Genomic DNA, 13811 nt, shown 5'->3' with positions numbered 1-13811 from the left:
GGGGCTCCACAGCCGACCCGCCGGTGTTGCTAGGGTAAAAATCTTCCGACGATCGTGCACGCGGCGCGCACACACCTAATGGAATGGATATGAGCAAGCACTCGAAGAAGAACTTACTATGCAGAAAGTGCTGGTAAATTCACGAAGTAAACAAACTAAAAACAGAAAAAAAATTGTCTAATCTCTTTCAGTTTTAGTGATCTTAGGTGTTAATTGTAACAACAGAAGGTAAAATATTTTCAGACAGAAATGTGATTTTTTTAAGACAGTCCTTGGCAAGCTGCCAACAAGTTATCAATCAGTAACAGGCAGAATAATGGTTTTATGATGTATTAGGCCACTAAGCACAGGACCATAGCTACCTACTCATTTCACATATGTCAATAGGATTTAGGTTCCTAAATGCCTAAATCTCTTATTAAAATGAGACATGCTCCTAAATCACTTAAGCATTGCAACGCTTACCGCTGCAATGACTAAATACCCTTATAAATCTGGGCCTAATTGAGCCATCAGATGGTAACAATTTTTGGCTACCAAGATAGACTGGCAATCTAGAGTTGAAAAGCTTCATATATAATTTCACTTCCTGGCCCAGCCTTCCCCCTACCTATAATAATGGATTTATGATGTAAAGAATATGTACCACATGACAGTTGTTTTGGAAGTGATTGGGGACTGGCATTAAAACTGATTACAATAGGGATAGATGGGATGGCTAGATGTGCAGGTGTGGAATTTTGCTCCCTCAGATACTGAGGTCTTGGAAGGACTGTGGGTTTAAGGAACTATAAATATCAGTAAAAAAATAAAACTCATTTTACATGGTGCTTATTTTTCTTTTCTTATTTTTTTTTACTCTACCACTAGGCACACATACATTTCCTCCTATATTTGGCTTGTCCTTCCACACAGAAAGCTAGTAACGGCTGTATGTAAGTGCTGTTACTTTTACTATTTACTCTGCTAATCTTCACTCTGACCTTGTGCTGCCATCAGAGAAAGCTGCAGGTTGGGTGAAATGGACTAGAGGAATTTGTCACTGAAAATGGATGCTTTCACTGCAGGTAGTACAGTACTTATTGTGACGTTTCACTCCATATTCTTTATGAAAATATGCTTATGATATAAATATGACATAACTGAGATGTACTTTATGCAAGATGGGTCTTGTAAGATATCATTGGAAAGGTTATGATTTACTGAATGTGATTATCCAATTTGTATGCCTGTATCATTTCTGTATCTGAAGTTACGAATATTGACTATATATCTGTATTTCAACTATGCTACTTTGGGTGACGCCCACTGCTAACACTTCAGGTACAACAATGGAAAAGCCAGACCTAGCAGCGAGGACAAAGGACTGTGAAAAGGCTTGGCCTTCCTGCGGCTGACCAATGAATACTGTGATACTACAGAGTCAGGTGATCTTGTCACCTGACACTAAACATTATCTGGGATTTCTTGTAACTTCTTGTAACTTTCCACTGGAAGGGAAGGGGGGAGGGGCAAGTTTGGAAAACAAAGGATTCCCACCTTATGTAAATCCTATTTAAGGGTGGGGAGGAAGGCAAACAGGACTCCTCCTCTCCATGGCCTGTCTGCCCAAGAAGAAAGACTGCTAAAGCTAAAGCCTGTCTGCCCAAGAAGAAAGACTGCTGAAGCAAAGGCGGGGGGGAGGAGTCCAGACTGAGACAGGGATCCAGTCTGAAAAGAAATATAACTGCAACTTTGAACCACAAAAACTTTGCAACCTGCCTAAAATAACATTTAGGGTACATTTTGTAACCTGTTTCTTAAGTATATTGAGCTTAGTTTACGTATTTTGCTTTATTTGGAAGTAAATCTGCTTTGTTCTGTTATCTCTTATACTCACTTAAAATTCACCTTTTGTAGTTAATAAATTTATTTCTTGTTTATAATATAACCCAGTTTATGTAATTTCTAACGGGGGTGGGGGGGACAACAAGAAGTTGTGCATATTTCTCTCCACATTGAGGGAGGGGGCAAATGTAATAAAATCTTTGGGTTTGTATCCCATAAAGGGAGTGGGCACCAGAGTGTTGGAGCAAGCCCCTAGGGCTGAATCTTTCCAAGGTGGATATCTGTCTCTCTGGGGGCCCTGCTTGTGTGCTTGGCTGGAAGAGGCTTGTGAGCCTAACCTAGCAAGGCCAGGTAAAGGGGACCCAGGCTGGCTGAACAGGCTGACTCAGTGACATCCCAGCACATCAGGTGACACCCCAAAGGGCCCAAACCTGTCACACTTATAAAAAATTAACAGGCTCACACTAACTGTCTTGTTGCCCTTAATTGTTTCTTCATTAATTTACAACTTGGAAAGCCTCTATCCTGGCACAGCTAACTTAACATGCTGTAAATCTGAATTTTTCATTGCACCAAAGACAGATGTGATAAAAGTGCCTGAAGAGCTTCTCCATTTTCCAGAATTAAAAAAAATAAACAATCAAAAAACAAACCCTGCAACACTACATTTCAATATGCCAAACAGTTGCATGCATCACCTGGACACATTAAACAAGCAAGAGAACTTTCTAAAAACCTATCTGCAATAGAGGACAGTTTGTTGGCCACAACTGTTTATAAAAGGATACCACCAATTTGAAACCCACTTAATTAAAAAAATAAGGTAACTACAGGTAGGGTGACCAGATAGCAAATGTGAAAAATCGGGACAGGGGGTGAGGGGTAATAGGAGCCTATATAAGAAAAAGACCCAATAATCGGAACTGTCCCTACAAAATCAGGACATCTGGTCACCCTAATTGCAGGTATTATGTGTGTCTTGGGTCTCCCTGCAAATGTCTGATTTTACAATCACATTTTCCTATTCTGAGAATTTTTCTCTCTCCTCTATTGCCTATCCACACAAACAGGGGAAACTGATTGACAGTTTCTTTTTCAACAAAGAAACTTTTATTGGTGAACAGACGCTAGTGGCCAGATTTTCAAAAGTGCCCAGAAGCAACCACCAATGAGAGCTGCTTTGTGCTGAGCTATTTTGAAAATCCGGTCATAAGTGTTGTCAAATGCACAAAGTAAAAAAATGAAAAAATAGAGACATATTTTTCCACTTCCTAATTTCTTTCATTTACATTAGGTGACACAGCAGATAGACAATTTTCAGACAAAAGTGTTATTTTTAAATTGGCAGTGTCTCTTTCATGAAAGGAGGTAGTTTAGTTTCAATGCACCTTTCCTGCTTTGCAAAGACTAAATCTACTCATGGACAGAAATTTACCAGCTGTGAGCTAGACTAAATCCTTACAGTTTCTATCATGATTAAACGTGGTCTACTCTTATCCAAGGAAACTATATTAGCAACTTTCTGGGAAAACCATTATTTAAGCATATTTCTGACACCGTTTCGCTACAATCTAGAGGGAGGCCTACAACCCTGTCCACAAAGGGATAACAACTATTTTAGCTACAAATGTGTCTAAACATAGTTGCTGCTAGCAGGACTCTAACAGAGCTTCACTGCAAGGAGAAAAGAGTTTCCTCCTTCTCCACCTGAGAGCCAGCCTGACCAATTTGCTAACTGTACTTGCAATACTTTATATCTGTGATGGAAAAAACTGAAGCTAAACTGTGCACACACATTTAAAAAAATTAGGCCAATTTACATCCTGGGATACAAAACAACTCTAAGAAACATTATAGCATTAAAGCATACTTTTTAATGAGTTTATTTCGCTGACATTTTCATATCCTAGTAAATACAGTTCAACCATCATGAGGAACTGGATATTCTGGCTTCCTATGTGTTTCACAATACCATGTATCTGGTACCGGCATTTTCTGACAGCACATTTGCCCATTTCCAAGCATCTGGGGTCCAGCTGGAAAGAGGGGCTAACATTCTATATGGAGATGAAAAAAAGCTTGGTGCTGGAGAGAAAACACTGATTATTGGATTAGCTGACAAAATTCTGACATAATTATACCTACAACACTGTTTGTCTTGTCATCACCAGCCATCGATTCTATTAAACTACTGAGAGAAGCTAACCATTAAACAAATCATAAACAAACAAAAAATAAACATTAGATATAAGCTATTTATAATAATAAATATGCAGAAAGCAGAAGACAATGTGGAAATTCTTTTTAGATTAGATTAAACATTTATGGTGTAATGGTGAATGATGAGATGTTTGGATCTATGTGTAATCAATGTTATGTCACACTGCTTTAATAGTCATTGCAAGCTAAAGCTGCTTGGCAAATCTCAAATCACATCTTTGTAACCACAACATAAATTATGAGACACAAAGTATAATTCTGAACTCTAATCTCTTTTTTACTGGAAAGAAGCTGCAAAAATTGGACATAGCACAGAACGAAGACACAAGTTTCCCTATTAACTTTGCCCATAGCAGTTCTCATTGATTGGTCCCAACATTATTTTATCCATTGGAAGTAATGGAATGTTTTTAGATTATTAAGTGTTACAGATACCCAAAGAAAGCACACTGGTGGTTCCTGATCCTATTTTTCTCCACTGAAAGGCTTCCAGGTGGGCCAAATTGTATATTCCTCCCCCCTCAATTCATCAATGATCCCATTTTCACAAATGGAGAGTTGTTGGCTTTATTTTTTAAACCAAGAATCCACTTCTTGATTTATGCTCCCATCTTTTCCCACTGAAAATCCCTTGGAGGAACCTGAATCTATCCTCACCAGTAACAGCAGATCTACAGGATCTCCTGAACATGACTTCCCAAACAACAGATCCCTAAGTGATCTTGCCTATATCCTCTCCAGAAGAAATAACCACTAGGTGTTTCCCAACTGTTCTCTGAAAGACTAGCAAGTAATTCTGACTCTACTTTTACCTCTTTAGGTGGTAATAACTTATCTTTCTCAGGAAATGTTTCTGACTCTGTTCTTTGATGAAGTACACTGGGTGCTCCTTTAATAGATCTTCTCAATATGCTTTCACAAGAAAAATTTTATAGCAGCACGATTAGCACCTCCATATTACTGTGTTTTGCAAAGCAGCTATGAACCATACAACTTAGCAAATGACTGATATAGTGCAGTTGCTTTTATGAAGACGAAGACTTATTCACCTGTTGGAGTTGTGCTTTTGAGATGCGAATGACAGGGGGAAACTTGTTGCCACTGGGAATGACAGGAAGTTTCCTACGGCCAGTTGAGCGGGAAGAGGAGGAATGGCTCTCTGCTGATTGACTCCTGGGTAACCCAGCCTCTTTCTTAGGGTCCGAGTGGGAGGATAGATGGGCAATAGGGCTCAGGGTGCGGAGGATGGGACTTGAAATTCTCGGAGTGGAGAAATGCAGCATGTGAGATGAGTTGAGCTGTGAGAACAACATGGTGGGGGAAAAATAAGTTTTTCAAATATATTATTTTTAACAATTTATTTTTGACCTACTGCCCATGTAGCTTTCTTACAGTAACAGAATCACATCTCTCTCTCAGGCTAAAAGCTGATAATTTAAGAGAGAGATAAAATCAGAAGCCTCCACACATTTATCATCCATTAAAAAAATTAGTATCACAATAAGAAGTGAGCATCCTTTTTCTCTTCGGCCATCTAGTCCTCTAACTTTTCTCATATATTCAGCAAGCATACATATAGGATAGGTATAAACATTAAGCAAAGAAACTGTTGCAAAGATAATGAGTGCATGAAATTGTTGATCATCGCATTTGTCTTTTCTACTGTTTAACACAGCAACATTGTTTTTTGACCGAATGATTTTTGCAGATCCATATACACCATGCTTTACAACTGTGGTGGAACCAAAGCACAATGGGACTGCTGAAGCACCTAATTTAGAAGGATAAGCACTGAGGCTAAAAGCAGCGACTTCTGGGAAATTTCCAAATGATGGATGAAATTAAAGGAACAAACTGAAATGGTGAAGCTATAGCAATTGTGGATTCCTGTACTGCCTGGATCAAGCCTGAGCTAAAGATTTCATCCCAAATGTTGCAACCAACAGGAAAAAAACAAACCTTGGAAAGAGCTTGGATGGCTGTGGTGTGTAGAATAGGCAATGTACAGGAACTGCAAGAACAAAGCCTTCCAGCTAGCAGTTTTTTGGAACACCTTTTCACTTAGGGTAGACAAAGCTCCAATAAAACCTATAGCCCTTGGATGCACAACTCTGAAGCCAACTAAATCTTTGCAAGTCCTAATAAGCATTGAAGCAATACTGTTGAATATCTATTGCTAAAAATGATCAGATGAGATTAGTATTTATCTCCTTTTTTGCAATTACTTTTAGACAAAATCAGAAAAGGGAGCGATATGGAAAAAATTCCTTTAAAGTTTCTTGGACTTGATTTCTTCTGTTACTGCTATTCTTTTCATTGGTATTTGGGAATCCCATTTGTCTTCCTATTATGATTGGATATTGAGAGTACTGTGGATGTATTGCACAGTTTCCAAGGAGAAGGTGTTAGCAGCAGCATCACTCCTAGAGCTTCAGTTCCCATAAAGTACAACTGTCATTCACTTAAAAAAAACTATGCCCACTGTTCATAAAAGCAGCATGTGAGGAGGGAAGATATATTAAAATTAAAATTAATTAAAATTAAAAGAGGAGGAACTCTAAAATAAAGGGAAGAACATTTCGAAGCCCTACTTCCTGTACTCCTCGCATTTCAAAGGCTACTACTTATGATCATGTTAGTGACATTTCTAAATAATAACAAAAACAGAAGCATGCAGACAAATCACTTTTATAATTGTTAATATATATATATATTGAAAGTGGATTGCTAAACAAGTGTGACAAGAACAAACATCTGCTTGATTAATTTAAACTGAAAGATGAAAGTGATATTAGCTGGTACAGATTGGCCTCTTTCAATACTAATGAAAAAGTTGTACTGCTGAGAGATCTACTTGACAAATACTACATGTTGAAGACAGCTTTGTTCAGATACCATATAAAGTCTCACTGCATTTGGATACAGCTAGCAGAAATAAGAAAGAACAAGAAAATTAGTTCCCTCATCTGTAATTTTTGTTTCTTATATTGGAAGGCACCAAGAGCTCTAAATATTACTCATGGGATAGACCTGTTCATTCCACCCCAATAGAGTCATTTTAGACTGTTTTCTTTCCTTTTTTGAGTTCAGATTTCATGTATTGGGCTGCTACAGTCCTGCATTCTGACCCAGGGAGCTTAATTCTAATGCTGAAACTACATAAACTAGGCAGAAAACATTAACATCACTGTAGATGGCACAATTAGTAGAATTAACGGAATTACATCTACAAACTCAATTTTATCAATAACCTTTTATTGTAAACGGAGGGTTTACCCATACCAGTGCTTCCCTTCCATTATGAGAAATAAAAATTACAGGTTAAGTAAATTAATTTTCTCTTTCTCATACATGAGCATCCAATGGCCTGGACAGTACTTATGGCAAGTAGCAAGCAGTAAAAGCCAATTCCTAAAGAGGGAAAACACATCAAATACAAGTCAATGTAAATCCCCACAGGTAAAACAAAAATGAATAATGTATTTTATTCATTTAGTTTTTGTAATATTAACTTTATTACTTGCTTGTTTAGTTTAGGTTAAGGTAAGCCAAAAGTATCAAGGGTTGCATAATTTGAGGAGAGAATGTCAATCTAATAGAACTTGGGGAAATAACTGCAAATCTTAAGTGGCCACACAGTAAATCCTTTTATCACAAGAATCTGAGGGTATGTCTACACTGCAATTAAAAACCCATGCCTGGCCCATGCCAACTGCTCAGACTAAGGGGCTGTTTAACAGCAGTGTAGACGTTTGGGATTGGACTGAAGACCAGGCTCTAGGACCCTACCAGCTGGTAGAGTGCCAGAGCTTGGGCTGCAGCCCAAACCTGAATGTCTACACCACAATTAAACAGCCCCGCAGCCTGACCCCGGCAACCCCGAGTCAGCTGGCAAGGTGCCTGATTGCGGTGTAGACATACCCTGAGGCACTCCTAACAGAATAAACTTTGATGATCCCAGGAGGGGACTTAGTGGATGCTTTGCACACTTAATCTTAGTTTTATTTTTGAGAGATAACATACTGGGACCTTGAAGAATTTTTCGACACTTCCATGAAGGTAGAATAAGGCATCTAACTTTCTCCACTCTTTGTTCCAGTGCTGAGAGATTTTAAAACGCATTTCGCATCCAAAAAAGGTTTTTCTAGTAACAGTTGGGAAAGAAATAGACTGGTCCAACTTTCTTACTGTTATCCACAATCAGGGGTTGGCAACGTTTGGCACGCGGCTCGCCAGGGTAAGAACCCTGGCGGGCCGGGCCAGTTTATTTACCTGCTGACGCGGCAGGTTTGGCTGATCGCGGCCCCCACTGGCCGCGGTTCGCCGTCCCGGGCCAATGGGGGCGGCGAGAAGCGGCGCGGGCGAGCAATGTGCTGGCCGCGGCTTCCCGCCGCCCCCATTGGCCCGGGACGGCGAACCGCGGCCAGTGGGGGCTGCGATCGGCCGAACCTGCCGCGTCAGCGGTAAATAAACTGGCCTGGCCCGCCAGGGTGCTTACCCTGGCGAGCCGCGTGCAAACGTTGCCGACCCCTGTCCAAGATAGTTGTACCTCAAAAGGAGACAAACAAATACGGTGAAGCATACACTTGAGGAGTAAAAAGATAGTAAGGGGGCCGGCAGTGGTTGGAGCAGGGGGCAGGCCTTGTGGTTAGAGCAACAGTTGGTAGCCAGGAATAAGAGCTCAGGATCAGAGCTGGAGTAACAGGCCAGATGTCACAGCCAAAGTTCAGAGCCGGAGTCAGAAATCAGAGCCGAAGGTCAGAGCCGGGTTATCTGGAGTAAGGCAAATTTGGGGCCAAGGTAGGAGCAGGGCTGAATCTGAGGCAGGAACAGGGCTGGGACAAGGATGAAACAAAGCATGAGCACAGCTTGGAACAAGCAGAGTAGGGATTATCACAGCCGTGGGTGAATGCTTTCAGCAGTTGCTGAACAACTGCTTCTTTTGGGTTAAAGAGATGGTCTGCTGACTCTTCCAACCAATCAGGCAGCATAGCCAATCAAGCAGCCTACTGCAGGCCAGTTGTATGCCTCAATTTTTGCCATAAGTGCAATACTAACTCAATATGAGCAGCCCCGCAACCAACTCCACTCTGTGCCTATTATTCTTGGAAGCTAATCCCAGCAGAAAAAAATTACAATGTTTAGGACAAGGAGCTACTGGCTATCAGGGTGGCTTTTGAGGAGTGGAGGAGCCTAGAAGGAGCCTAGTTCCTGGTCCAAGTCCTGATGGACCACAAGAACCTGGAGTACATACAGACTGCAAGATGCCTTAACCAATGCCAGATCTGCAGGTCTCTCTTCCTCACTGACTTCGACTTTGTTGTAACCTATCAACAGGGGACAAGAAACAGCAAGGCAGATACCCTATCTCACAAAGATGAATATCTCGCACCTGGCAGTGAGCCTCCTGCTACTATGCTCAAGATGTCCAACTATGGCAATGGGACAACTGACAGCAGTCTGATGTCCTCCATCCACTTCTACTTCCCAATGACCCATTTGCAACCCAGATCTGCCAGATCCTGAACTATGAGGGTACGCAAAATGATTGAGTTCCAACTACAGAATGGCCTCTTCTGTCTTAAGGGTTGTGTTTATGTTCCAGAGGGACAATCTAGGCTTCAGGTATTGAAATTATGCCACAATTTGCCACTTGAGGGCCCTGAATTCAAGACCTGGAATCTGGTTTCAAGGAGCTTTTCATTACCTCAGAGCTCAAAAACCTTTAAGGTGGTTTGAAAACTCTGCTGCTTCTACTGTTATTTGTTAATCCAGGATCAACATGAAGAGATGGAGGAATATCCTCCACCAAAGTGAAGTATGAAATAGGAGACTGCCACGGGTGGTATAAATACTGGTGTTTGAAAACATGTAACAGGATTTCTGTGGTGACGTTATAGCTATGTCACTTTTGGCAACTCATTGTACCAACCTTTTCATTGCAGAATTACATTTAGATTGTCCACTGCTATGAGCTACTAAACCACACTCTCCTGCTTTGATTTGTGAAGAACTTCCAGTGGGACCAATAAGGTGGCAACCTAGGCTTGGATATCTTGGCACACAAACTGAGGAGCTTGAGAGAAGAAAAAAAATCAGGCATACTTTTTCCTACAGCTTCCAAGTATTTGGATGGTCTGCTGTTTGAGCAGGCCAATGGTACACGTAGACCACTTTGCTGTGTGGCTAAGGAAAGCCAGTGGCAGACAGGGCTAAATCACAATGACATACTCTGAGCCAGAAGAAATGCAGGCCTACTGACATTAACAAGTTAGTGATATAGGCCACTCTGAGTTGCTGAAGGAAGTCAGTGAAGAGTGTGGCAGGCTGAGCTAGGGGGCACACTCACATACAGGGGGAGCTGATCTGCTGGCATAGGCTAGACATCTCTGCTGCACTGCTGAGAGAAGTCAGTGGAAGGTGTAGTAAAATGCATGGCAAGGCTCCACTGCATTACTCATACTCTGAGTTGGAAGCCATGTATATTCAAATATACAGGATCCTCAGGCTGCCTTAAAATGAAAGGTAACAGGTTGCAACTACAGATATGTGACTCATCTGACATTCCCAATGGTTTGTGATAGAAAATTCTCATACTAAAGCTTTCTGCTGTGGAGAGCAGCAAACCTAAAGCTGTTCTCTCTAAGGCCTGGTCTACACTATGACTTTAATTTGGATTTAGCAGCGTTAAATCGAATTAACCCTGCACCCGTCCACACAACGAAGCCATTTATTTGGAAATAAAGGGCTCTTAAAATCGATTTCTGTACTCCACCCCGACAAGCGGAGTAGCGCCAAAATCGATATTGTCATTTCGAATTAGGGTTAGTGTGGCCGCAATTCGATGGTATTGGCCTCCGGGAGCTATACCACAGTGCACCATTGTGACCGCTCTGGACAGCAATCTGAACTGGGATGCACTGGCCAGGTAGACAGGAAAAGCCCCGCGAACATTTGAATTTTATTTCCTGTTTGCCCAGCGTGGAGAGCACAGGTGACCACAGAGAGTTCAGCAGCACAGGTAACCATGCAGGCCGATAATCGAAAAAGAGCACCAGCATGGACCGTATGGGAGGTACTGGATCTGATCGCTATATGGGGAGAGGATTCAGTGCTAGCAGAACTTTGTTCGAAAAGACGAAATGCCAGAATTTTTGAAAAAATCTCCAAGGGCATGATGGAGAGAGGCCACAATAGGGACTCAGATCAGTGCCGCGTGAAAGTCAAGGAGCTCAGACAAGCCTATCAAAAAACAAAGGAGGCAAACGGTCGCTCCGGATCAGAGCCACGGACATGCCGCTTCTACGCCGAGCTGCATGCAGTTCTAGGGGGGGCCGCCACCACTACCCCACCTCTGACCTTGGATTCCGAGGCGGGGATAATCTCATCAGCTACACCTGAGGATTCTGCGGACGGGGAAGAGGAGGAGGATGAGCTTGCGGAGAGCACCCAGCACTCCGTTCCCCCCAACAGCCAGGATCTTTTTCTCAGCCTGACTGAAGTACCCTCCCAACCCTCCCAAGCCAGTATCCAAGACCATGACCTCATGGAAGGGACCTCAGGTGAGTTTATCTTTTAAAATATAAAACTTGTTTTAAAAGCAAGCATTTTTTAATGATTACTTTGCCCTGAGGACTTGGGATGCATTCGCGGCCAGTACAGCTACTGGAAAAGTCTGTTAACGTGTCTGGGGATGGAGCGGAAATCCTCCAGGGACATCTCATGAAGCTCTCCTGGAGGTACTCCAAAGCCCTTTGCAGAAGGTTTCTGGCCAGTGCAGCCTTATTCCGTCCTCCATGGTAGGACACTTGACCACGCCATGCTTGCAGCAAGTAATCTGGTATCATTGCATGACAAAGCCTGGCAGCGTATGGTTTGCTGGCATTCAAGCAACATCCCTTCTTTATCTCGCTGTGTAATCCTCAGGAGAGTGATATCGCTCATGGTAACCTGGTTGAAATACGGGAATTTAATTAAAGGGACAGAGATGGCTGTTCCTACTGGGCTGTTTGCCTGTGGCTGAAAAGAAATCCTTCCCTGCAGTTAGCCAAGTGCAGTGGGCCGGGGGAAATTGGCCCAGAGCTTTTCGCGTTTGGCTAGCAGGGATCTTCCCTGATACCAGCCACGCGATGGGGGGAGGGGGTAAAGCAATCATCCCAGAGAATTCATGGCGGGGTGGGGGGTGTTACTTTGGTTCCTGCAGGGATCTTCCCTGATAACCAGCCATGCGGTGGGGGGAGGGATAAAGCGATCATCCAGAGAATTGGAGGGGGGAGGTAGTTTGTTTTCTGCTGCTGAAGGTTAACAGGAAAACCGCAGCACTCAACGGGCTTTGCTTGGTATGTGGGAAAGGAGGGCGCAGAAGCCGAAAGACAATGTTTTACCATGGCCACATGCAAGCCGAATTCTGTTGCCCGGACATGCGTCTGTGATCTCTAGCAGCAAAGCCACAGGCACTCAATATTAAGAGGCAAAATGCGACCTTGCACAGAAATCACATGTGCTATGTAATGTGAATAGTGTTGGTCACCGTGAAAGAGTATAAGCATTGTTCTGCAAAATGTATCTTTTTAAAAAATTCTCTCCTTTTTTCCCTCCCTCCAGCAGCTGCAAATTTTTCAAGCCTCCCTCCTCCGTCCCGAAGGCTATCTCAGATCAGGCGTCGGAAAAAGAAGACGTGAGACGAGATGTTAGCAGAAATCATGGAATCCACCCGCAGTGAAAGAGCTCATCTGAATGAGTGGAAGGACACGGTTTCAAAGTATAGGAAAGAAGCCAGTGAACGTGAGGACAGGAGGGACCAACGTGAGGAGAGGAGAGACGCTTGAGATGAGAGGTGGCGGCAGGAAGATCAGAGGAGGCAGGATGCAACGCTGGGGCTGCTGCGTGAGCAAACAGACATGCTCCGGCGTCTGGTGGAGCTTCAGGAACGGCAGCAGGATAACAGAGTTTCCAAACTTTTTCAACCAACCAGCATTCATATATCATGGGGTTATTTTTTTCCATTGTGAAAGTCATTAATTTCTACTCTTTGCCATAAACCCAATTCGGATGCTACACTTCTGAAAACACACAATTCAGATCACTATCACCTTCACTTAAAAAGTTAGGAGGGTTACAATAAGCTTTATACATGGAATACTGGCTGCAACCTTAACTATGAAAGTGCTGCTCACTATTCTTAATTATGCAAAGATATCCTTATTTTCCCTGTCTTTATTGTTTCCCTCGCCCTCTATAGTCATCTTCCTGTGTTGTGGCTGTGTAATACCGCGACATTCCTTTGTTTCCCTCCCTATGGAGCAGACAAATCCTCAACTACAATCACAACACAGGATGTATGAAAGAGAAACTTTCCCAAGGAAGAGATTCAAATGAAGCCACTATGAATGAAAGTCATTGTATCTCCTCCACTCTTCCATTTTAGGATAGCATCTTACAATATATATGGGATACACTTTCTGTTTATTCCCAGATAACAATGCATGTGGATGAGATGCACTCATTCAGTGAACCTTGTTAAGGAGGAATGTAACAGTGGAGACTGAAGATACTGAAAGCCATAGTGCCTACCCTATAGAGTCCCAGAGTTACAGTTACTATATAAATGTGCCTTGAGACAACATATTTATAATATTCCACCTAGAAATAGAGACAGCATACAACAGGGCCTGTGGACAGTGATACTGACAACTACAGAACATGCCTAAGGTTTGCTGAATAGCACAACACAAGAAGGATTCAATAAACCTCCTTGTACTTCA

At 42.4% G+C, this 13811-nt stretch overlaps 1 protein-coding gene across 12 annotated transcripts in view; it reads right to left on the bottom strand.

The window, feature by feature from the left end:
* The window catches only part of TTBK2 (tau tubulin kinase 2), a 314450-nt gene that overhangs the window by 31072 nt on the left and 269567 nt on the right, over window positions 1–13811 (bottom strand). For 8 of the 12 annotated variants that reach the window (XM_008169904.3, XM_065595338.1, XM_024106629.3 and 5 more), the window contains one exon: window positions 5097–5345. The exons of the other annotated variants lie outside the window; for them this stretch is intronic. In XM_008169904.3, coding sequence (XP_008168126.2) covers window positions 5097–5345 — 249 coding nt within the window. The remainder of the gene's footprint in view (window positions 1–5096; window positions 5346–13811) is intronic. 12 annotated transcript variants of the gene reach the window in all.

This window comes from Chrysemys picta, chromosome 4 (assembly GCF_011386835.1).
Source record: "Chrysemys picta bellii isolate R12L10 chromosome 4, ASM1138683v2, whole genome shotgun sequence".
Classification (NCBI taxonomy): Eukaryota; Metazoa; Chordata; order Testudines; family Emydidae; genus Chrysemys; species Chrysemys picta.
Note: the sequence above shows the minus strand (reverse complement) of the source record. Positions and strands in the feature narration are given on the sequence as shown.